We start from the raw sequence: 25945 nt of genomic DNA, 5'->3' as shown, positions 1-25945 counted from the left end.
ACCATTATAGTCATTATAGTATTACCCTACAGGTTGTTAGACCCTGGTACTCCTCACACAACCATTACAGTATTACCCTACAGGTTGTAGACCCCTGGTACTCATCACACAACCATTATAGTATCACCCTACAGGTTGAAGACCCCTGGTACTCCTCACACAACCATTACAGTATTACCCTACAGGTTGTAGACCCCTGGTACTCCTCACACAACCATTATAGTATTACCCTACAGGTTGAAGACCCCTGGTACTCCTCACACAACCATTATAGTATTACCCTACAGGTTGTAGACCCCTGGTACTCCTCACACAACCATTATAGTATTACCCTACAGGTTGTAGACCCCTGGTACTCCTCACACAACCATTATAGTATTACCCTACAGGTTGTAGACCCCTGGTACTCCTCACACAACCATTATAGTATTACCCTACAGGTTGTAGACCCCTGGTACTCCTCACACAACCATTATAGTATTACCCTACAGGTTGTAGACCCCTGGTACTCCTCACACAACCATTATAGTATTACCCTACAGGTTGAAGACCCCTGGTACTCCTCACACAACCATTATAGTATTACCCTACAGGTTGAAGACCCCTGGTACTCCTCACACAACCATTATAGTCATTATAGTATTACCCTACAGGTTGAAGACCCCTGGTACTCCTCACACAACCATTACAGTATTACCCTACAGGTTGTAGACCCCTGGTACTCATCACACAACCATTATAGTATCACCCTACAGGTTGAAGACCCCTGGTACTCCTCACACAACCATTACAGTATTACCCTACAGGTTGTAGACCCCTGGTACTCCTCACACAACCATTATAGTATCACCCTACAGGTTGAAGACCCCTGGTACTCCTCACACAACCATTATAGTATTACCCTACAGGTTGTAGACCCCTGGTACTCCTCACACAACCATTATAGTATCACCCTACAGGTTGAAGACCCCTGGTACTCCTCACACAACCATTATAGTATTACCCTACAGGTTGTAGACCCCTGGTACTCCTCACACAACCATTATAGTATTACCCTACAGGTTGAAGACCCCTGGTACTCCTCACACAACCATTATAGTATTACCCTACAGGTTGAAGACCCCTGGTACTCATCACACAACCATTATAGTATTACCCTACAGGTTGTAGACCCCTGGTATGCCTCACACAACCATTAAAGTATTACCCTACAGGTTGAAGACCCCTGGTACTCCTCACACAACCATTATAGTATTACCCTACAGGTTGAAGACCCCTGGTACTCCTCACACAACCATTATAGTATTACCCTACAGGTTAAAGACCCCTGGTACTCCTCACACAACCATTATAGTATTACCCTACAGGTTCTAGGCCCCTGGTACTCGTTACACAACCATTATAGTATTACCCTACAGGTTGTTAGACCCCTGGTACTCCTCACACTAACATTATAGTATTACCCTACAGGTTGAAGACCCCTGGTACTCCTCACACAACCATTATAGTATTACCCTACAGGTTGAAGACCCCTGGTACTCATCACACAACCATTATAGTATTACCCTACAGGTTGTTAGACCCCTGGTACTCCTCACACAACCATTATAGTATTACCCTACAGGTTGTAGACCCCTGGTACTCCTCACACAACCATTATAGTATTACCCTACAGGTTGAAGACCCCTGGTACTCCTCATACAACCATTATAGTATTACCCTACAGGTTGAAGACCCCTGGTACTCCTCACACAACCATTATAGTATTACCCTACAGGTTGAAGACCCCTGGTACTCATCACACAACCATTATAGTATCACCCTACAGGTTGAAGACCCCTGGTACTCCTCACACAACCATTACAGTATTACCCTACAGGTTGTAGACCCCTGGTACTCCTCACACAACCATTATAGTATTACCCTACAGGTTGTAGACCCCTGGTACTCCTCACACAACCATTATAGTATTACCCTACAGGTTGAAGACCCCTGGTACTCCTCGCACAACCATTATAGTATTACCCTACAGGTTGAAGACCCCTGGTACTCCTCACACAACCATTATAGTATTACCCTACAGGTTGTTAGACCCCTGGTACTCCTCACACAACCATTATAGTATTACCCTACAGGTTGAAGAACCCTGGTACTCCTCACACAACCATTATAGTATTACCCTACAGGTTGAAGACCCCTGGTACTCCTCACACAACCATTATAGTCATTATAGTATTACCCTACAGGTTGTTAGACCCCTGGTACTCATCACACAACCATTATAGTATTACCCTACAGGTTGTAGGCCCCTGGTACTCGTCACACAACCATTATAGTATTACCCTACAGGTTGAAGACCCTGGTACTCCTCACACAACCATTATAGTATTACCCTACAGGTTGTAGACCCCTGGTACTCCTCACACAACCATTATAGTATTACCCTACAGGTTGAAGACCCTGGTACTCCTCACACAACCATTATAGTATTACCCTACAGGTTGTACACCCCTGGTACTCCTCACACAACCATTATAGTATTACCCTACAGGTCGTAGACCCTGGTACTCCTCACACAACCATTATAGTACTACCCTACAGGTTGTAGACCCCTGGTACTCATCACACAACCATTATAGTATCACCCTACAGGTTGAAGACCCCTGGTACTCCTCATACAACCATTATAGTATTACCCTACAGGTTGTTAGACCCCTGGTACTCCTCACACAACTATTATAGTATTACCCTACAGGTTGAAGAACCCTGGTACTCCTCACACAACCATTATAGTATTACCCTACAGGTTGAAGACCCCTGGTACTCCTCACACAACCATTATAGTCATTATAGTATTACCCTACAGGTTGTTAGACCCCTGGTACTCATCACACAACCATTATAGTATTACCCTACAGGTTGTAGGCCCCTGGTACTCGTCACACAACCATTATAGTATTACCCTACAGGTTGAAGACCCCTGGTACTCCTCACACAACCATTATAGTATTACCCTACAGGTTGTAGACCCCTGGTACTCCTCACACAACCATTATAGTATTACCCTACAGGTTGAAGACCCCTGGTACTCCTCACACAACCATTATAGTATTACCCTACAGGTTGTAGACCCCTGGTACTCCTCGCACAACCATTATAGTATTACCCTACAGGTCGTAGACCCTGGTACTCCTCACACAACCATTATAGTACTACCCTACAGGTTGAAGACCCCTGGTACTCCTCACACAACCATTATAGTATTACCCTACAGGTTGTAGACCCCTGGTACTCCTCACACAACCATTATAGTATTACCCTACAGGTTGTAGACCCCTGGTACTCCTCACACAACTATTATAGTATTACCCTACAGGTTGAAGAACCCTGGTACTCCTCACACAACCATTATAGTATTACCCTACAGGTTGAAGACCCCTGGTACTCCTCACACAACCATTATAGTCATTATAGTATTACCCTACAGGTTGTTAGACCCCTGGTACTCATCACACAACCATTATAGTATTACCCTACAGGTTGTAGGCCCCTGGTACTCGTCACACAACCATTATAGTATTACCCTACAGGTTGAAGACCCCTGGTACTCCTCACACAACCATTATAGTATTACCCTACAGGTTGTAGACCCCTGGTACTCCTCACACAACCATTATAGTATTACCCTACAGGTTGAAGACCCCTGGTACTCCTCACACAACCATTATAGTATTACCCTACAGGTTGTACACCCCTGGTACTCCTCACACAACCATTATAGTATTACCCTACAGGTCGTAGACCCCTGGTACTCCTCACACAACCATTATAGTACTACCCTACAGGTTGTAGACCCCTGGTACTCCTCACACAACCATTATAGTATTACCCTACAGGTTGAAGACCCCTGGTACTCCTCATACAACCATTATAGTATTACCCTACAGGTTGTTAGACCCCTGGTACTCCTCACATAACCATTATAGTACTACCCTACAGGTTGAAGAACCCTGGTACTCCTCACACAACCATTATAGTATTACCCTACAGGTTGAAGACCCCTGGTACTCCTCACACAACCATTATTGTCATTATAGTATTACCCTACAGGTTGTTAGACCCCTGGTACTCATCACACAACCATTATAGTATTACCCTACAGGTTGTAGGCCCCTGGTACTCGTCACACAACCATTATAGTATTACCCTACAGGTTGAAGACCCCTGGTACTCCTCACACAACCATTATAGTATTACCCTACAGGTTGTACACCCCTGGTACTCCTCACACAACCATTAGAGTATTACCCTACAGGTCGTAGACGCCTGGTACTCCTCACACAACCATTATAGTACTACCCTACAGGTTGTAGACCCCTGGTACTCCTCACACAACCATTATAGTATTACCCTACAGGTTGAAGACCCTGGTACTCCTCATACAACCATTATAGTATTACCCTACAGGTTGTTAGACCCCTGGTACTCCTCACACAACCATTATAGTATTACCCTACAGGTTGAAGAACCCTGGTACTCCTCACACAACCATTATAGTATTACCCTACAGGTTGAAGACCCCTGGTACTCCTCACACAACCATTATAGTCATTATAGTATTACCCTACAGGTTGTTAGACCCCTGGTACTCATCACACAACCATTATAGTATTACCCTACAGGTTGAAGACCCCTGGTACTACTCACACAACCATTATACTATTACCCTACAGGTTGTACACCCCTGGTACTCCTCACACAACCATTATAGTATTACCCTACAGGTTGAAGAACCCTGGTACTCCTCACACAACCATTATAGTATTACCCTACAGGTTGAAGACCCCTGGTACTCCTCACACAAGCATTATAGTATTACCCTACAAGAAAACAGTGCCACTTGATATTGAAGTCTCACCACATCATGTGACAAAACTACAAATGACTAATGAGTGTAATAACTACTAATGACTGAACATACCGAAGGAGAGGAGAGGTTCAGAGGGTTTGAAGAAGAGGAGAGGTACGCAGGGTTTGAAGAAGAGGAGAGGTACGCAGGGTTTGAAGGAGAGGAGAGGTACGGAGGGTTTGAAGGAGATGAGAGGTACGCAGGGTTTGAAGGAGAGGAGAGGTACGCAGGGTTTGAAGGAGAGTAGAGGTACGGAGGGTTTGAAGGAGAGGAGAGGTACGGAGGGTTTGAAGGAGAGGAGAGGGATTGAAGGAGAGGAGAGGTACGGAGGGTTTGAAGGAGAGGAGAGGTACGGAGGGTTTGAAGGAGATGAGAGGTATGGAGGGATTGAAGGAGAGGAGAGGTACGGAGGGTTTGAAGGAGATGAGAGGTATGGAGGGATTGAAGGAGAGGAGAGGTATGGAGGGATTGAAGGAGAGGAGAGGTATGGAGGGATTGAAGGAGAGGAGAGGCACAGGAGGGTTGAAGGAGAGGAGAGGTATGGAGGGATTGAAAGAGAGGAGAGGTATGGAGGGATTGAAGGAGAGGAGAGGTATGGAGGGATTGAAGGAGAGGAGAGGCACAGGAGGGTTGAAGGAGAGGAGAGGTATGGAGGGATTGAAAGAGAGGAGAGGTATGGAGGGATTGAAGGAGAGGAGAGGTATGGAGGGATTGCAGGAGAGGAGAGGCACAGGAGGGTTGAAGGAGAGGAGAGGTATGGAGGGATTGAAAGAGAGGAGAGGTATGGAGGGATTGAAGGAGAGGAGAGGTATGGAGGGATTGAAGGAGAGGAGAGGCACAGGAGGGTTGAAGGAGAGGAGAGGTATGGAGGGATTGAAGGAGAGGAGAGGTATGGAGGGATTGAAGGAGAGGAGAGGTATGGAGGGATTGAAGGAGAGGAGAGGTATGGAGGGATTGAAGGAGATGAGAGGCACAGGAGGGTTGAAGGAGAGGAGAGGTATGGAGGGATTGAAAGAGAGGAGAGGTATGGAGGGATTGAAGGAGAGGAGAGGTATGGAGGGATTGAAAGAGAGGAGAGGTATGGAGGGATTGAAGGAGAGGAGAGGTATGGAGGGATTGAAGGAGAGGAGAGGTATGGAGGGATTGAAGGAGAGGAGAGGTATGGAGGGATTGAAGGAGAGGAGAGGTATGGAGGGATTGAAGGAGAGGAGAGGTATGGAGGGATTGAAGGAGAGGAGAGGTATGGAGGGATTGAAGGAGAGGAGAGGTATGGAGGGATTGAAAGAGAGGAGAGGTATGGAGGGATTGAAGGAGAGGAGAGGTATGGAGGGATTGAAAGAGAGGAGAGGTATGGAGGGATTGAAAGAGAGGAGAGGTATGGAGGGATTGAAGGAGAGGAGAGGTATGGAGGGATTGAAGGAGAGGAGAGGTATGGAGGGATTGAAGGAGAGGAGAGGTATGGAGGGATTGAAGGAGAGGAGAGGTATGGAGGGATTGAAGGAGAGGAGAGGTATGGAGGGATTGAAGGAGAGGAGAGGTATGGAGGGATTGAAGGAGAGGAGAGGTATGGAGGGATTGAAGGAGATGAGAGGCACAGGAGGGTTGAAGGAGAGGAGAGGTATGGAGGGATTGAAAGAGAGGAGAGGTATGGAGGGATTGAAGGAGAGGAGAGGTATGGAGGGATTGAAAGAGAGGAGAGGTATGGAGGGATTGAAGGAGAGGAGAGGCACAGGAGGGTTGAAGGAGAGGAGAGGTATGGAGGGATTGAAGGAGAGGAGAGGTATGGAGGGATTGAAGGAGAGGAGAGGTATGGAGGGATTGAAGGAGAGGAGAGGTATGGAGGGATTGAAAGAGAGGAGAGGTATGGAGGGATTGAAGGAGAGGAGAGGTATGGAGGGATTGAAAGAGAGGAGAGGTATGGAGGGATTGAAAGAGAGGAGAGGTATGGAGGGATTGAAGGAGAGGAGAGGTATGGAGGGATTGAAGGAGAGGAGAGGTATGGAGGGATTGAAGGAGAGGAGAGGTATGGAGGGATTGAAGGAGAGGAGAGGTATGGAGGGATTGAAGGAGAGGAGAGGTATGGAGGGATTGAAGGAGAGGAGAGGTATGGAGGGATTGAAGGAGAGGAGAGGTATGGAGGGATTGAAGGAGAGGAGAGGTATGGAGGGATTGAAGGAGAGGAGAGGTATGGAGGGATTGAAGGAGAGGAGAGGTATGGAGGGATTGAAGGAGAGGAGAGGTATGGAGGGATTGAAGGAGAGGAGAGGCACAGGAGGGTTGAAGGAGAGGAGAGGTATGGAGGGATTGAAGGAGAGGAGAGGTATGGAGGGATTGAAGGAGAGGAGAGGTATGGAGGGATTGAAGGAGAGGAGAGGCACAGGAGGGTTGAAGGAGAGGAGAGGTAGGGAGGGATTGAAAGAGAGGAGAGGTATGGAGGGATTGAAGGAGAGGAGAGGTATGGAGGGATTGCAGGAGAGGAGAGGCACAGGAGGGTTGAAGGAGAGGAGAGGTATGGAGGGATTGAAAGAGAGGAGAGGTATGGAGGGATTGAAGGAGAGGAGAGGTATGGAGGGATTGAAGGAGAGGAGAGGCACAGGAGGGTTGAAGGAGAGGAGAGGTATGGAGGGATTGAAGGAGAGGAGAGGTATGGAGGGATTGAAGGAGAGGAGAGGTATGGAGGGATTGAAGGAGAGGAGAGGTATGGAGGGATTGAAGGAGATGAGAGGCACAGGAGGGTTGAAGGAGAGGAGAGGTATGGAGGGATTGAAAGAGAGGAGAGGTATGGAGGGATTGAAGGAGAGGAGAGGTATGGAGGGATTGAAAGAGAGGAGAGGTATGGAGGGATTGAAGGAGAGGAGAGGTATGGAGGGATTGAAGGAGAGGAGAGGTATGGAGGGATTGAAGGAGAGGAGAGGTATGGAGGGATTGAAGGAGAGGAGAGGTATGGAGGGATTGAAGGAGAGGAGAGGTATGGAGGGATTGAAGGAGAGGAGAGGTATGGAGGGATTGAAGGAGAGGAGAGGTATGGAGGGATTGAAAGAGAGGAGAGGTATGGAGGGATTGAAGGAGAGGAGAGGTATGGAGGGATTGAAAGAGAGAGGTATGGAGGGATTGAAAGAGAGGAGAGGTATGGAGGGATTGAAGGAGAGGAGAGGTATGGAGGGATTGAAGGAGAGGAGAGGTATGGAGGGATTGAAGGAGAGGAGAGGTATGGAGGGATTGAAGGAGAGGAGAGGTATGGAGGGATTGAAGGAGAGGAGAGGTATGGAGGGATTGAAGGAGAGGAGAGGCATGGAGGGATTGAAGGAGAGGAGAGGTATGGAGGGATTGAAGGAGATGAGAGGCACAGGAGGGTTGAAGGAGAGGAGAGGTATGGAGGGATTGAAAGAGAGGAGAGGTATGGAGGGATTGAAGGAGAGGAGAGGTATGGAGGGATTGAAAGAGAGGAGAGGTATGGAGGGATTGAAGGAGAGGAGAGGCACAGGAGGGTTGAAGGAGAGAGAGGTATGGAGGGATTGAAGGAGAGGAGAGGTATGGAGGGATTGAAGGAGAGGAGAGGTATGGAGGGATTGAAGGAGAGGAGAGGTATGGAGGGATTGAAAGAGAGGAGAGGTATGGAGGGATTGAAGGAGAGGAGAGGTATGGAGGGCTTGAAAGAGAGGAGAGGTATGGAGGGATTGAAAGAGAGGAGAGGTATGGAGGGATTGAAGGAGAGGAGAGGTATGGAGGGATTGAAGGAGAGGAGAGGTATGGAGGGATTGAAGGAGAGGAGAGGTATGGAGGGATTGAAGGAGAGGAGAGGTATGGAGGGATTGAAGGAGAGGAGAGGTATGGAGGGATTGAAGGAGAGGAGAGGTATGGAGGGATTGAAGGAGAGGAGAGGTATGGAGGGATTGAAGGAGAGGAGAGGTATGGAGGGATTGAAGGAGAGGAGAGGTATGGAGGGATTGAAGGAGAGGAGAGAGTATGGAGGGATTGAAGGAGAGGAGAGGTATGGAGGGATTGAAGGAGAGGAGAGGCACAGGAGGGTTGAAGGAGAGGAGAGGTATGGAGGGATTGAAGGAGAGGAGAGGTATGGAGGGATTGAAGGAGAGGAGAGGTATGGAGGGATTGAAGGAGAGGAGAGGTATGGAGGGATTGAAGGAGAGGAGAGGTATGGAGGGATTGAAAGAGAGGAGAGGTATGGAGGGATTGAAGGAGAGGAGAGGTATGGAGGGATTGCAGGAGAGGAGAGGCACAGGAGGGTTGAAGGAGAGGAGAGGTATGGAGGGATTGAAGGAGAGGAGAGGTATGGAGGGATTGAAGGAGAGGAGAGGCACAGGAGGGTTGAAGGAGAGGTATGGAGGGATTGAAGGAGAGGAGAGGTATGGAGGGATTGAAGGAGAGGAGAGGTATGGAGGGATTGAAGGAGAGGAGAGGTATGGAGGGATTGAAGGAGAGGAGAGGTATGGAGGGATTGAAGGAGAGGAGAGGCACAGGAGGGTTGAAGGAGAGGAGAGGTATGGAGTGATTGAAAGAGAGGAGAGGTATGGAGGGATTGAAGGAGAGGAGAGGTATGGAGGGATTGAAGGAGAGGAGAGGTATGGAGGGATTGAAGGAGAGGAGAGGTATGGAGGGATTGAAGGAGATGAGAGGCACAGGAGGGTTGAAGGAGAGGAGAGGTATGGAGGGATTGAAAGAGAGGAGAGGTATGGAGGGATTGAAGGAGAGGAGAGGTATGGAGGGATTGAAAGAGAGGAGAGGTATGGAGGGATTGAAGGAGAGGAGAGGCACAGGAGGGTTGAAGGAGAGGAGAGGTATGGAGGGATTGAAGGAGAGGAGAGGTATGGAGGGATTGAAGGAGAGGAGAGGTATGGAGGGATTGAAGGAGAGGAGAGGTATGGAGGGATTGAAGGAGAGGAGAGGTATGGAGGGATTGAAGGAGAGGAGAGGTATGGAGGGATTGAAGGAGAGGAGAGTATGGAGGGATTGAAAGAGAGGAGAGGTATGGAGGGATTGAAGGAGAGGAGAGGTATGGAGGGATTGAAAGAGAGGAGAGGTATGGAGGGATTGAAGAGAGGAGAGGTATGGAGGGATTGAAGGAGAGGAGAGGTATGGAGGGATTGAAGGAGAGGAGAGGTATGGAGGGATTGAAGGAGAGGAGAGGTATGGAGGGATTGAAGGAGAGGAGAGGTATGGAGGGATTGAAGGAGAGGAGAGGTATGGAGGGATTGAAGGAGAGGAGAGGTATGGAGGGATTGAAGGAGAGGAGAGGTATGGAGGGATTGAAGGAGAGGAGAGGTATGGAGGGATTGAAGGAGAGGAGAGGCACAGGAGGGTTGAAGGAGAAAATGGGAAAGGAGATGAGATGAGGAGGAGGGGAGAGATCTACTTTGTGACAGAAGTTAGATTTGGATCAGTCTCCACTGTCAGTCCCCCCCTCTCCTCCCTCGTTCCCCCATCGCCTAGCTCCATATCCCTATCAACAGCTAAATCTAATTGGTTCTGTCAGGGCCAATCAAAAGTTCTCTGGCAGCACAGCGGAGCAGGTGACAGGAGAGAGTGTATCACACACTCGCTTTATTGCAGTTACAGAAACATGGGAGAGTGTATATTATGTGTGTGTGTATGTTATGAGTGTGTGTGTGTGTGTGTGTGTGTGTGTGTGTGTGTGTGTGTGTGTGTGTGTGTGTGTGTGTGTGTGTGTGTGTGTGGGTGTCACAGCCAGAGTCTGTGAGGTGGTGAGAGGTGGTGTTTTAATCATGTTGATTAAGAGAGTCATTGATCTCCTCCCCCACTACCTCCCTGGAGAGACCTGACCACTCACTGGTCATCCATCATCAGCCAGGGGGAAGGACACATGTCAACCTACTGGTAAAGGCTAAAAACTAACAAATAAGACCCCCGAAAAGGGTCACAGGAGCACAGTCAGCCAATCAGATTCCTCCGAGGGGTCAGAGCTAGCCAATCACACACACCACACACCTTACAGTAGTCAGCACTCCAATCAGATAACAACCATACGTCAATTTAGTCTCGGCTTGACTGGGACCTATGTTAACCTGTAGGCCCTATAACCACAGCTTTAATGAAAGTCTTCAACTCTGAAATGAAGTACAGGAACCTTTATACACGGACTGCCTACCTGGCTACTGTCTGCAGTATTAAAGGACTGCCTACCTGGCTACTGTCTGCAGTATTTAAGGACTGCCTACCTGGCTCCTGTCTGCAGTATTTAAGGACTGCCTACCTGGTTCCTGTCTGCAGTATTTAAGGACTGCCTACCTGACTCCTGTCTGCAGTATTTAAGGACTGCCTACCTGGCTCCTGTCTGCAGTATTAAAGGACTGCCTACCTGGCTCCTGTCTGCAGTATTAAAGGACTGCCTACCTGGCTACTGTCTGCAGTATTAAAGGACTGCCTACCTGGCTACTGTCTGCAGTATTTAAGGACTGCCTACCTGGCTCCTGTCTGCAGTATTAAAGGACTGCCTACCTGACTCCTGTCTGCAGTATTTAAGGACTGCCTACCTGGCTCCTGTCTGCAGTATTTAAGGACTGCCTACCTGGCTCCTGTCTGCAGTATTTAAGGGCTTTTATCCTAACCTCTTAATAAGCTCTGCCACCTAATTCAATCCTGCGGGACTGACTGAGTCACATTCCAACCTGAATGCCTTTCACATGGCATCTGCTTATAGCATCAGAGAGCAATTAGGGCTGAGAGCCAGACAGACAGAGACCTGGGCACTGGCTCCAGCTCTTAAAAACAGAGGGAGGAGGGAGGAGGAGGGGGAAAGGAGGTTTTGAGAAAAAAAAAGTAAGAGAGAAAGCAAGAGAGAGAGAAGGACACATCACCCTCCATACACACCAAGAAGATCCTGCACCACCAAAAACCCACCCCAGGAACCATAGCCCTGTTCTCCTGTGCCCTGAGTGTAGCCTACAGCAGAGCAGGGCTCAGAGACTCATGAACAGATTGGTTAGTGTTTATTTACAGGTCTAAGTAAGCCTGAATGGCCTTTACACATGCAGGGCTGTGTGGAGATAGCCACCGTCTCTGCAGTAAGGCTCCAGGCAGACTGCTGAGGAGAGAGAAACACACTTTAATCCACCTGCAAGCAGGATGCCAGTTGGGAAGCCTTGAGGTGTGATGTCAGTTTGGGTTCAGTGATTGAGCTGTAAGTCGCTGAGAGAGACAATACTTTAGTGTTCAGTTGAGGAACTTGTGTTACCCCTTTACTGAAATCTATCTCACACTTCAGTTCCCCTGTCTCAGGAGAATGTATTACCAGTATTTAACCAGATACAGCCACCTCGCTGTGCATGAAGTATATCAACTGGCCACCAATGTAGTGAGAGGGCTGGGACCGTTGCCTTTCAGCAGAGACGCTGGGAGACTAAAGACTTATGGGAGTTTAAAGTCCTTTAGTGGAGTTTGCAGAGGGAGATAGACAGTATGCTGCTACAACTACTTTGAAGTGTAGTTTCAGAGAATAGGAGCTCGTGAAACAGACAACGAGAGACTGTGGATGTGTGAGGATTAGAGAAAACAGAGCGAGAGTGTGTTTAAGTGTTTGTGTAAGTGTGTGTGCGTGTGCGTGTGTTTGTGTGTGGATTAGAAGAGATATTATAAGAGAGGCTTTGTCTCTGCTAGAGCTGTTATCTGTGTGTGTAGAGGCAGACATTTTCTCATATGCACACAAACAGATGCAGACACACACACACACACAAGCTGTCGATGGAGCTAGCCAGCCACGTAGGGCAAAATCATGTACCGTGTTTGAAGCAAATTGAAAATCAGTGGTGAGGGTTTTTTCCTGTGTGAAGACAGAAAAATGCAGAGCGCGGCAAAACAACAAAATGCAAGGAAAAGATGACAGTGTCAACTCACAGCTACAGTACTGTGTGTGTGTGTGTGTGTGTGTGTGTGTGCGCGCTTGTGTGTGTGTGTGTGTGTGTGTGTGTGTGTGTGTGTGTGTGTGTGTGTGTGTGTGTGTGTGTGTGTGTGTGTGTGTGTGTGTGTGTGTGTGTGTGTGTACGTACATGTGTGTACATGTTTAACTTGAAGTCCCCACAAGAATAGTAAACAAACAAATATTTTACCAACTTGGGACATTTTGTTCGTCCCTTGTTCATCCATGAGGTCAAATGCTATTTCTAGGGGGTTTAGGGTTAAGGTTAGAATTAGAGTTAGGGTTAGAATTACGTTAAGGATTAGGGTTAGGAGCTATGGTTAGTTTTAGGGTCAGGAGCTAAGGTTTAGGGTTAGGATTAAAGGTTAGGTTTTTGGGTTAGGGTAAGAGTACAGGTTAGGGTTATGGTTAGGTTTAGAGATAGGGGTTAGGGAAAGTAGGATTGGGACTGAATTGTGTGTCCCCACAAGGTTAGCTGTACAATACTGTGTGAGTGAGAGAGAGGTGGATGTGTAATCTGTATGTTGGACAGCCTGTTTCTCTAACCATCATCCTTACACTCTCTTATTTTCTTTCTGCATGTTTGTTTAAACTGAAGATAGAAAAACAAACACAGAGGATGTCCTCAACTCTTCAGTGCATGCTCACATCTACAGCATCGGAGTGCCTCACACAGAGTGCATTCACACAGAGGACAAGAAGGTTGTTCAGTGTGTGTTTGTGTGTGTGAGAGAGAGCACTCTTTATTCAGATGTGCTGAGTGCTGTGTTTATGAATGAGCCATGTCACCTTCAGTGTGCCTGAGGGAGGTGGAGAGCTCCCACAGCAATTACCTGAGTGACTGACCTGGGTGACGAACCAGACAGAACCGGACTCGGCTTGGCAAAACTGAGTCAGACTGAACAGGACTAACCTGGGTTAAGCCATGCGGAACTGGACTAAACCGGACTGATATGGACAGAATCTGACGGGATCAGAGATCATTAGACTGAAACAGGATTCAACTGTGAACTGGGTAGGGCCGCACTAAACTTGAATTAATTGTATTGAAGGGTTAGGGTTAGGGTTACTGACTGTCAAATTCTGGCTTGGAATCTGAACTGAGGTCATGATCTCTTGGCTGGAGCTGTAGTGAAAACACCCCACAGCTCCATGTCAAAACACAGTACTATCTACAGTACTGTACCGCTGGAAAGTGAACTTAATGGCAGTTTTCCAGCCTACAGTTAATTCTCTATATGCTTCAGTTACTGTAATGTAGCCACCCTGACCCATGGCCCAACATCTGCTGTGAGCCACAGAAAACTAACCTGAGCTTTAATGGAACTTGTAATATAAGCTGCTGCACTAAGCTGCACACACAGTTTAAGCTGACTCATAATTATTAGAGATTCAGCTAGGGTTAGAGTGGCTTACAACCTGACTGGTTTCATTATAGAGGCCACACAGCAACTCTCTGTGTGTGTCACGGATGTTGAAGGAGGAGGACCAAGGTGCAGCGTGGTGAGCGTACATTTTCTTTTATTATAAAAATGATGCCGACAAAAAACAACAAACCATACAAAAACAAATTGTCAAGCTCAAAGGCTATGTGCCCTAAACAAAGTCAACTTCCCACAAACACAGGTGCGAAAAAGGGTACCTAAGTATGGTTCCCAATCAGAGACAACGATAGACAGCTGTCCCTGAATGAGAACCATCCCCGGCCAAAACATAGAAATAGAAAATCATAGAAACACAAAACATAGAATGCCCCCCCCATCTCACACCCTGTCCAAACCAAGATAGAGACATGAAAAGGATCTCTATGATCAGGGTGTGACAGTACCCCCAAAGGTGCGGAACCTAAACCTATCGTGGAGGGTCTGGGTGGGCATCTATCCGCGGCGGCGGCTCAGGTGCGGGACGCAGACCCCGCTCCACCGCTGGCTCACCCCACTTTGGTGGCACCTCTGGTGCGGGGACCCTTGCCGCCGACCCCAGACTGGGGATCCTCGTAGCGGGCCCCGGACTGGGGACCCTCGTTGAGGCAGAGTTGCAAAGAAAAAGCCATATCTCAGACTGGCCGATAAAAAGAAAGGATTAAGATGGGCAAAATAACACAGACACTGGACAGAACTCTGCCTCGAAGGTCAGCATCCCGGAGTCGCCTCTTCACTGTTGACATTGAGACTGGTGTTTTGCGGGTACTATTTAATGAAGCTACCAGTTGAGGACTTGTGAGGAGTCTGTTTCTCAAACTAGACACTCTAATGTACTTGTCCTCTTGCTCAGTTGTGCACCGGGGCCTCCCACTCCTCTTTCTATTCTGGTAAGTGCCAGTTTGCGCTGTTCTGTGAAGGGAGTAGTACACAGCATGTATGAGATCTTCAGTTTCTTGGTAATTTCTTGCATATAGTAGCCTTCATTTCTCAAAACAAGAATCGACTGACGAGTTCCAGAAGGAAGTTCTTTGTTTCTGGCCATTTTGAGCCTGTAATAGAACCCACAAATGCTGATGCTCCAAGTACTCAACTAGTCTAAAGAAAGCCAGTTTTATTGCTTCTTTAATCAGAACAACAGTTTTCAGCTGTGCTAACATAATTGCAAAAGGGTTTTCTAATGATCAATTAGCCTTTTACAATGATAAACTTTGATTAGCTAACACAACGTGCCATTGGAACACAGAAGTGATGGTTGCTGATAATGGGCCTCTGTAAGCCTATGTAGATATTCCATTAAAAATCAGCCGTTTCCAGCTCCAATAGTCATTTACAACATTAACAATGTCTACACTGTATTTCTGATCAGTTTCATGTTATTTTAATGGACAATCTTTTAAATTTTCTTTCAAAAACAAGGACATTTCTAAGTGACCCCAAACTTTTGAACGGTAGTGTATGTGTGTGTGTTTGTTCGTTCATATACGTGTGCCTCAAACACCTGCCAGGCCGAGTGGAATGAAGATTTACCAAGGTACGATTAGTGGGCAGTAACAGGCAGCTCTGTTAGCAGAGACACATGACTGACAGCTCAGTGACAGACAGGGGGAGGGGGAGGAGGGAGAGGGCCAGCAGGAGACAGGGGAGACAAGGAGGGTTAAGTGTGTGTTTTAGACTTTTCCTCTGTCCGACTCTGAACATTCAGGGTTTGTGTGAGAGGCGCTGTGCAGAGCGGGCTGACAGTACCTGTCATAGAGGTCCTCCTGATAGCACTCATAGTCCAGGTCATAGTCAGATCTGCAGAGAGAGAGGGTGATAGAGAGAGGAGGGGGTGATGGAGAGAGTGAGAGAGAGGAGGGGGGATGGAGAGAGTGAGAGAGACAGTGAGTTGACAGTGGCCTGACACAAAGGCTCACAACTATCTTCACAGCTGACTGACAGAGGTGTTACTGACACACATGCACGCACACGCATGCATGGCACACACACGCACGGCACACACACACACGCGCATGCACACACACACACACACACACACACACACACACACACACACACACACACACACACACACACACACACACACACACACACACACACACACACAAGTCATCCATCCCCTGTGAGAGCAGAACGTTAAGACAGGCTGATGAAAAACTGAGAGATCAAACAGCATCTATCTATGATACAAGCAGCCTTTCAGATCTGTTCCTTATTAGGTGAGCTAAATATACTGTGCCATCAGAGATATTCCACTCTGTAAGCAGGCTGCTGGAATAGTGTGTACATAGTTAGAGCAGGGCTCTGGCAACTGGAAGGAATATGCTATTCATGATTTCTAGCCAACTGGAAAAAGACATTGGAATTGTTGTGCCACAGCACCCAAGGTGGAAAATCCATCGAAATTGTCCTGTGTTATGCACCAATGACCACAGGCTGCGCACTCTATGTGCTTCTACATATTCCAGCTCATTTACTGTGAAGTTGGACTGTCAGTTGTTGGTGTGCATGCACCCACCTGTGTATGTGCCTGTGTGTGTGTGTGTGTGTGTGTGTGTGTGTGTGTGTGTGTGTGTGTGTGTGTGTGTGTGTGTGTGTGTGTGTGTGTGTGTGTGTGTGTGTGTGTGTGTGTGTTTGTGCATCTCTGTGTGTGTTTGATTAGACTAAAATTGCTCACACCTTTGCCTACAATATATGGGCAGAGTTTGCTGTAGGTTGTAGTTTATAGATTACCCTATACGGTTTGGTGTGTAGAGCAGACCAGGGCAGAGAGAGGAGTGACACTAAGCCTGATGGTAAGTAGCTCATACGCTGTTGTGTAGTTAAATAGAGCTCAGCATTTCTCTGTGTGTTTAATCCCTGCCTGACCACTGATACCCCAGCCCTGAAGTCTACGCACACACACACACACACACAGCAAATACCCTCCACTTATGCTTTCTGTAAAACTTTAAACCAGAGAAGAACTGTATTTATAGGTGCCTGAAAGGTGACTCATGTACCCATACTAATTCCTATTTATTACACGTATATTAATACACTGTATAAATAGAACGATCAGCATAGCCTCTACTAAATGTAATACATGATCACCTCAAGGTGAGTAGCATACAGTACGTGGGCGATACAGATGGTATCAGCATGGTTCATCGTTCTCTCAAACAGATGGATCAAACCAGACACACACAGACACACAGATGCATGAGATACACATGACACACACAAACAAAATCACACACACGTACACACAGAGATGAATGACAGACACATAACACACTCTCATCACACACACACACACACACACACACACACACACACACACACACACACACACCCTAAAGCCCCTCTGTCCTATCTGTCTCAGCAGGGGGCTGAGTCTCAGTGCTGTAATCATGCTGTTGACTGTAGGAAAGTGATGTATCAGTAAACATGTCAGGAAGTACAGCAGGAGACTAAACGTAACACTTTTTCACAGCTAAAAACATACAGTACACACAGACAGATGTGCTACACACACACACACACACACACACACACACACACACACACACACACACACACACACACACACACACACACACACACACACACACACACACACACTTTCTTTTGCTCACTCTGTATGTAAATGTGATTCCGAATGTAGCAACCCTGTCTCTGAAGTGTTGAGATAGCTAGCAGTGTTGGTATAAAAGTGTGTGTTTGTGTACCTGAGGTGTGTGTGAATTCCTAATGAATTCTCCTCCAGCTACCCGCAGCCAAACTGTTTCTGGTTTTCTCCCCTCGTCTGAAGACAGTTGGATTTTCTGAGCTCCATATTCTGCCATCTTCAAATAATCTGTAATAAGTGTCAACATTTACATGTCATCACGCTCTTCCCCAACTGTGTTTTATGATTTAGCTCGAGGTCTGATCAATTTGCAGAAAGACTTCTATTATTCTAAATACCGGTAGGCCATTCATGTGAAGTGGAAGACATCTATGTTTCCAGCTATCCCTATTTAACATTGTCATGACGTTGGCCTGGGGGTTGGTTTATGACAGTCATAAATACCTCTTCCCCCCTTTTTCCTCTCTCTACCCTACTGATGTTACATTTGCAAAACCCTTGGTTAACATAGAGATTCTGGGAACATCAGAAGGTGGGGGGAAATGAACTATATTCTGGTAATCTGACCAATTGAACATATGTGGTGGTACTTAATGAATATGATGTCAGTTCGGTTGTCATCTGAGACATTCTCATCAATGATAAGATAACATAAACTCTACAGTGGAAAGTCTACACATTAGAGTTATCGGATTCACATGGAATTGTTGTTCAATTTAAATGTTTGAATACGAAATTATTTGTGATGGGATGAAATGTGATTTTAGCTTCTCATAAGGTAGGGCTCTGCTCAATCAGTGGAGGGACATGGGCTCCAATTTGTAAATCGCTCTGGATAAGAGCGTCTGCTAAATGACTTAAATGTAAATGTAAATGTCTATAACACTTTTCAAGCACGCCTTCCTCTCCCTTCCTATATAAAGCCTTGACGACAATATAACCTCCTGTTCTGAGGATGTGAGGACGACGGTCCGATGTCAGAATGGTTCAGATAATAACTACAGAACGAAGCCAACTTCAGCGTGAGCTTTGGTTTGCGAATGGTATTAACTTTGAACTTTTATTCACTACAGATGTGATACCTCCTAGCCGTTGAGTTAGCAACAGCCGTTGCAAATGAGGGTTAGGAAGGGACAGACAGAGTATTCCGTCTATCACACAACGACGTTACTACAATGTATCCAATTGACAACCGGAGGCAACACGGCCTTCCATCTACCACCAACCTACCGAAGCGCAGCTCAGAGTAAATATTTATTGCATTTTCCTTTTCCAAATGGGCGGTAATTTAGAATGCATAAAATACTGTATTTATCCCGGGTGGCGCAGTGGTTATGGGCGCTGTACTGCAGCGCCAGCTGTGCCATCAGAGTCCCTGGGTTCATGCCCAGGCTCTGTCGTAACCGGCTGCGACCGGGAGGTCCGTGGGGCAACGCACAATTGGCCTAGCGTCGTCCGGGTTAGGGAGGGCTTGTTTTGTAGGGATGTCCTTGTCTCATCGCGCACCAGCGACACCTGTGGCGGGCCGGGTGCAGTGCGCGCTAACCAAGGTTGCCAGGTGCACGGTGTACCCTCTGACACATTGGTGCGGCTGGCTTCCGGGTTGGATGAGCGCTGTGTTAAGAAGCAATACAGCTGGTTGGGTTGTGTATCGGAGGACGCATGACTTTCAACCTTCGTCTCTCCTGAGCCCGTACGGGAGTTGTAGCGATGAGACAAGATAGTAGCTACTACAACAATTGGATACCACGAAATTGGGGAGAAAAAGGGGTAAAATTCAACAACAACAAAAAAGATACTGTATTTTCTTTTGTGTAACACGCTGTCATATCTGTTCCGCCTGCTTGGGACGTTTTCCTTTATGATGTAATTTGTAATCAAGTTATGATTTAATTATGTGTATGTGTAATTCTGTGTGATTAGTTAGGTATTTAGTAAATAAATAATTAAACCCAATTTTGTATTGCTGATTCAACTTGTTAGCCAGGGTTCGTGCAGATAACCAAGAATTTACAACTTTCAGATGAGACTGAATTAAGATGACGATTAATATTGACTGCTATTGATGTAAAATATTACTAGGTCTTTAAGAGTTTATTCGGAAGATAACAGCTCTATAAATATTATTTTGTGGTGCCCCGACTCTCTAGTTAATTACATGTACATGATTAGCTCAATCAGGTAATATTAATTACGGATAAATTATTTTATAGAATAGCATGTCATATCACTTGATCCGGCATAGCCAAAGACACGACAACATGATGGAAACTCAATCTCCTGCAGGGGAGCACACTCTGGTTGAAGGTTTCTTTCCATGTCCAAATGTGTGTGTGGGTCTGCACAGTCCAGGGTTGGCTGTGTGGATTAGGGTTTATGTGTGTTGTACTACTGAACCAAAACAAAACCACTCTACTTAGCCAGTTCCAAGACCCTGACAAAACCGTTCTACTTAGCCACCATTGAAACTGAACTCAAACAGAACCTTTCCACTCAGTCTGCTAATAGGACCCACCTGAACACAACACAACCTCTCAACCTCTACCCGCAGATTCCCTGTACTCAGCAGAACACCATGAGCTAACAGATCTGGCGGCCAACAGATGTTCTGTGCTCAGGCAGGGAGGAGAGACGGCGTGAGCAATCGGGAGAGAGAACAGCGCCACGGACCCCGGCACAGATGAGGGGCTCTGTGTCCTAATGGGGAACTCGAGCGGAAGAAAATAACAACTATTTGCCAAACTCTCACAGCAGGAAAACTAAGACAGACTGACTCACTCTAACTCTCTTTCTCCCTCTTTTTCTCTATCATTTTCTCTCCCTGCAGCAATGTTCTAGTTGGTAATCTGTGTCATTTAGCACTGGGAGGAGAGAGAGAGTCAGGACAGAAAACAATTTCCATTTCCTCTTCCATTATCCAAGCCATCTTCTGTTATTAGAGTGGCTAAACTCTTCAACCAAGTCTGAGACAAACAGACAGACTTGTCAGGTATTAGTGCCTTTCTGCAGTTTGAAAACATAGGAGACCACAGTGCATTACAGTATCATCATCCTTTTAGCCGAGCACTCCGGAGAGGCATTGTGATTGCAACACCACCTGCCTGGTGAAAAGACAGATTCCCTGCTCCAGAATGGTCACCATGACCAAAATGACTACTGTGAGACCATAAATCAGTGGTATTTTCCTAGTGGGGTCACGGGGGAACTTCAATGGGGTAGCCAATTTTTTATATATTTTTTTAATGCAATGAATTGAAGGTTATTTGTTGATGTAAAATTTTAAATGTACCAATTTTAAGGTTTTAATGTTTAAGGATAGATTTGGCGTGGGGTGGGTTCACTAGGCATTTTGGGAGGGAAAAAAGGGGTTCCCAGAAATACTGGCTGAAAAATGGGGTCCCCGCTGAACCATAATGTTGAGCGATTAGTGCTTTTTGAGGTCGGTTTGGTTTTGGTTCGATTCTATGAAGAAGAGAAAATGCTTGAATGCTGTAACAATAGATAATAAGACAAGTCCCTGATGGTAGTGAGGGCCAATTACTGCTTATCACTTATTAACCATCATTTATTCACATTACTTTAATAAAATATTTCAGTTGTGCATATTACTTTTGTTTTATTTGATGACTTTATTATTTAATTCCAAGTCATCCTCTCATCTCCATAGAGCTGCTGCCTATGCTGTCTGACAAAAGCACTATTTTGGAGTTTTTCAAAGTAAATAAGGCATACTTTTATGACTGCTGAATACCAGCTATCACTCACTTATATCATGTATTTTCAGAAAGAGATACCTAGCAAAATGTTGGTTAATTGCTCAGCGCTACTCATCCAGCAACACAACCAACTGGAGTAAACCAATCACGCTCTGGATTGTGTCTATAATGACATGATGGTCTCTGGAATGGAAGCTTTGTTGCACTGACAAAGTCCTTTCTGAAAAGTATTATTTATTTCATGTGATTAGTGATTCTTGTTCATGTAAAAATGTAAAAAAATGTCAACCCTGTTATGTGAACTGAACTCTTGTTTTAATACTGTATGATGAAACTATTCCTTTCTAAATAATTTAATCAAAAGAAACATTGAACATCTAATAGTCAAATCCTAGTTTAAAAGCAAATGAGCTGGTTCCACTCTTTTTGGACATTTTGGGGTGTTTTGTGAAAACTGAGTGGGTCGAGCATAACACGTCAACCCTGTTACCCATACAGTGGTGACCCGTCATTCAGGGCAGGTGGGGCTGTTTTGAACCCCACATATTTAGCAAAAACATTTAAAAAACAGGCTTCCCTGTTTTGCATGTGATTTTGGCTTTAATACGTGTCACATATTAGTTTGCCAACAATGCAGCATCAAAAAATATATAATTTAGTTACTAAAGCCACAAAACAAACATGGTCTCTTTTTTGTTTTCTTGAGTGAGGCAGCTCTAAAATGCAGGTGTTTCAGCATAGCAGTGCTTTCTGTGGTGGTGGGGCAAGCCAACAGAAAATACAGAGCGTTGCGCCGTGATTGGCTCAGTGTTCTGTCACTCATGGAGACACTACGTCACCACCAAGTCTAAAGGGAGAGCTCACCCATCCAAGAAGGCTCAAGGTCATTGGCCACAGATAAAATGACGTCAAATCACGTTATATCTACAGTGGCTTTGATTGGACTGATCTTAGCTAGCAGTCATCATCATGAATCAAGTCGACAAAGTACTGCCAAATCCTTTTTAATCCTTGTCATATGAAGATAAATACTGAAGAGAAATTATAGATACAACATATCGGTGCTCATCGGCCATTGGGCATAAACATTACACAACAAGTTGGAAATCGCTAATTCAACAATAAGTGGTTTGGAAGGAATCAGTAGCTAACTGCAAGTATTGCAAAGCAATCATTAGCCTGCTATTCGGTGGAGTGGCTGTGTGGTCCCAAGTCTAAGATTAAGGGTCTCTTTTCCTAGTTCAACAGCAACACAACCATCTTGAGTAAACCAATCACACACTGGTTCTCTTTAATGACATAATGGTCTCTGAGTTTGTAAGTGGAAACATGAGAGAAAGAGAGAGAGAGAGGAAGCTCAGTGAAGGGGCTGTTGTCAGTGTGCTCCCTCTCCAGCCTCTAGTTATGGCGCACACACCTGTCACCATCGTTACGCGTATCTACACATAATGACACTCACCTGGACTCCATCACCTCCTTGATTACCTGCCCTTTATATGTCACTCCCTCTGTCATGTTGGTGCCTGTTTGTGTTTCTTGTTGGGTTTGTTTATTTATGAAATGTATTCATGCCCTGAACTTGCTTCCCGACTCTCATTGTACTGTACATCGTTACAGCTGTGTGTGTGTGTTAAAAGGCAGTGCAGGGTCACTAAAGGCTGATTCATTTATTTTCATTATTTCTTGAGTGCCCCGGCAATCCATTAGACATGGCTAGCTACAAATCATCTCCCCTTGCTGGTCGCATAGCATGTGTGTGTGCGTGCAGATGTGGAAGGTGGCGGTGTTGTCTGTGGTAAGCATTGAGACTTCCCCCTGTTGACACACAGCATATACTCACACATCCCTACACAATACAAATGCTTCAGGGTTAATGTTCGTATGTCGTTATGTTACACAGTGCCGATGCTGTTCCTGTCCTGTTTAATGTCTGCTATATTAAATGTTGACTCCCTGTACCTGCTTCTCATCTCCAGCGTCGGTCCTTACAGTTGCATGAAATTATTTGTTTTAACATGGTGAAACTATTCCTAAAAACAAAATCTAAAGAAACATTGAACATCTAATAGTCAGATCCTAGTGTAAAATCAGGTGAGCTGGTTCTACTCTTTTGGGTCATTTTCTGGTGTTCTGTGGTGGAAAACTGAGTGGGTCGAGCATAACACGTCAATCCTGTTACCCATAGACAGGTTAGAAATGTTTTAACAATTTCATTTGTATTGTGACACAAATTTACCCCCACCAAGTGACTACCCAAAAGGGACTAATTTCTTAGAGCTTCCACTGTTTGCTCTCTTCCCTCCCTCCCTCCCTCTCTCCTTCCACTTCCTCCTCCCTCCCCCCACCTTCCACCTCTTCCTCCCTCTCTCCTTCAACCTCCTCCTTCCACCGCCTCCTTCCACTTCTCCCTCCCTCCCTCCCTCCCTCCTTCCACTTCCTTCCCCTTTTCTCATTCCCACTCTCCCCTCCCTCCCTCCCTCCTTCCACTTCCTTCCCCTTTTCTCATTCCCACTCTCCCTCCCTCCCTCCCTCCTTCCACTTCCTTCCCCTTTTCTCATTCCCACTCTCCCCTCCCTCCCTCCCTCCTTCCACTTCCTTCCCCTTTTCTCATTCCCACTCTCCCCTCCCTCCCTCCCTCCCTCCCTCCTTCCACTTCCTTCCCCTTTTCTCATTCCCACTCTCCCCTCCTCCCTCCCTCCCTCCCTCCCTCCCTCCACTTCCTTCCCCTTTTCTCATTCCCACTCTCCCCTCCCTCCCTCCCTCCCTCCCTCCCTCCTTCCACTTCCTTCCCCTTTTCTCATTCCCACTCTCCCCTCCCTCCCTCCCTCCCTCCCTCCCTCCCTCCCTCCCTCCCTCCCTCCCTCCTTCCACTTCCTTCCCCTTTTCTCATTCCCACTCTCCCCTCCCTCCCCGGTGTATTAGTTGTGAAGTGCTGTCTCCGTCCCTCTCCTCCTGGAGGCCCTAGTAGGCAGGTATCAGGTGATTTATGTTCTGATAAAGTTCCCACTCCGACCTGAGCCGTGCTGTGCTGGTGTAAATCATATCAGTCTAATGCAGGGGAATGAAACTAGCCTCTTAAACACAGGGGAGGAGCATCAGCCCTGAGTTATGACTGCCCACGGTCAGAGAGTCGTACAATCATGCTCACACTCAACTCTTACAAGAGAACGTCCAGAGAGCCCAGTCCAAGTCTAGTCTGACACAGAAAGGAGAGTGTGATAGAGGAATGGAACACTCTGAAACCTTAACTCCGGTGTGTTTTACTGAGCTTGTAGCTCCACACTGCTCTCTGCCAGCTCCACACTTCTCTTTGATGTACTGAGCCTTTCCTGCTGGCCGTGCAGGACATTTCCGCTTCTTGCTACTAACGTGGAGGTAAGAGACATCAATCTCACTGCCGTGGCTTGTCCAGTGCTGTACGGGCAGGCTAGGTTATAGAGTTCGGGGAAACACTACAGCTGGCTGTTTCAGGGGGGAAAAACTCCTACATTCACATGTTTCTCAGAGTAGAACGGTGGTCAAGGCATCTCAGAGTAGAAGGGTGGTCAAGGCATCTCAGAGTAGAAGGGTAGTCAAGGCATCTCAGAGTAGAAGGGTGGTCAAGGCATCTCAGAGTAGAACGGTGGTCAAGGCATCTCAGAGTAGAAGGGTAGTCAAGGCATTTCAGAGTAGAAGGGTAGTCAAGGCATCTCAGAGTAGAAGGGTGGTCAAGGCATCTCAGAGTAGAAGGGTAGTCAAGGCATCTCAGAGTAGAAGGGTGGTCAAGGCATCTCAGAGTAGAAGGGTGGTCAAGGCATCTCAGAGTAGAAGGGTGGTCAAGGCATCTCAGAGTAGAAGGGTAGTCAAGGCATCTCAGAGTAGAAGGGTGGTCAAGGCATCTCAGAGTAGAAGGGTGGTCAAGGCATCTCAGAGTAGAAGGGTGGTCAAGGCATCTCAGAGTAGAAGGGTGGTCAAGGCATCTCAGAGTAGAAGGGTGGTCAAGGCATCTCAGAGTAGAAGCGTGGTCAAGGCATCTCAGTGCCAATCCAGAAGGCGGGGGGGACTGTTTACCTGAGTACTACCTCAGAGACCAGGGAGAGTGTTCTCCACCCCCCCCCATGTCTCTCTCTCTCTCTCCACTGGGGCTGTGTTTAGAGGGCTATTAAAGAAAAGTGCTGACAGCTCCTGCGTTGATAAACGAGGGATTTAGTAGGGCTCCTCTGCGCTCTGGCTGGGGCACAACTATCTGTACTGTACACTCTGAGATTAGACTGTGCACAGCAGGGGGCAGAGTATCATATGAACCAGTGAAGCACAGTACACTGACATGTTTGCACTGTATACAGTTTAGTACTGAACACAGTCCAAGTGGGTGCATTCTATAGGCTCCTACACAGAATATTTGAGATCAGAATTTTA

The 25945-nt window shown here is 46.6% G+C and overlaps 1 protein-coding gene across 3 annotated transcripts in view; it reads right to left on the bottom strand.

The window, feature by feature from the left end:
- The window catches only part of LOC118372436 (RNA-binding Raly-like protein), a 114175-nt gene that overhangs the window by 40861 nt on the left and 47369 nt on the right, over positions 1–25945 (bottom strand). For 2 of the 3 annotated variants that reach the window (XM_052482468.1, XM_052482466.1), the window contains one exon: positions 15968–16018. The exons of the other annotated variant lie outside the window; for it this stretch is intronic. In XM_052482468.1, the coding sequence (XP_052338428.1) occupies positions 15968–16018 (51 nt within the window). The remainder of the gene's footprint in view (positions 1–15967; positions 16019–25945) is intronic. 3 annotated transcript variants of the gene reach the window in all.

This window comes from Oncorhynchus keta, chromosome 2 (assembly GCF_023373465.1).
Source record: "Oncorhynchus keta strain PuntledgeMale-10-30-2019 chromosome 2, Oket_V2, whole genome shotgun sequence".
Lineage (NCBI taxonomy): Eukaryota > Metazoa > Chordata > Actinopteri > Salmoniformes > Salmonidae > Oncorhynchus > Oncorhynchus keta.
This window is presented reverse-complemented; position numbering and strand designations above follow the sequence as displayed.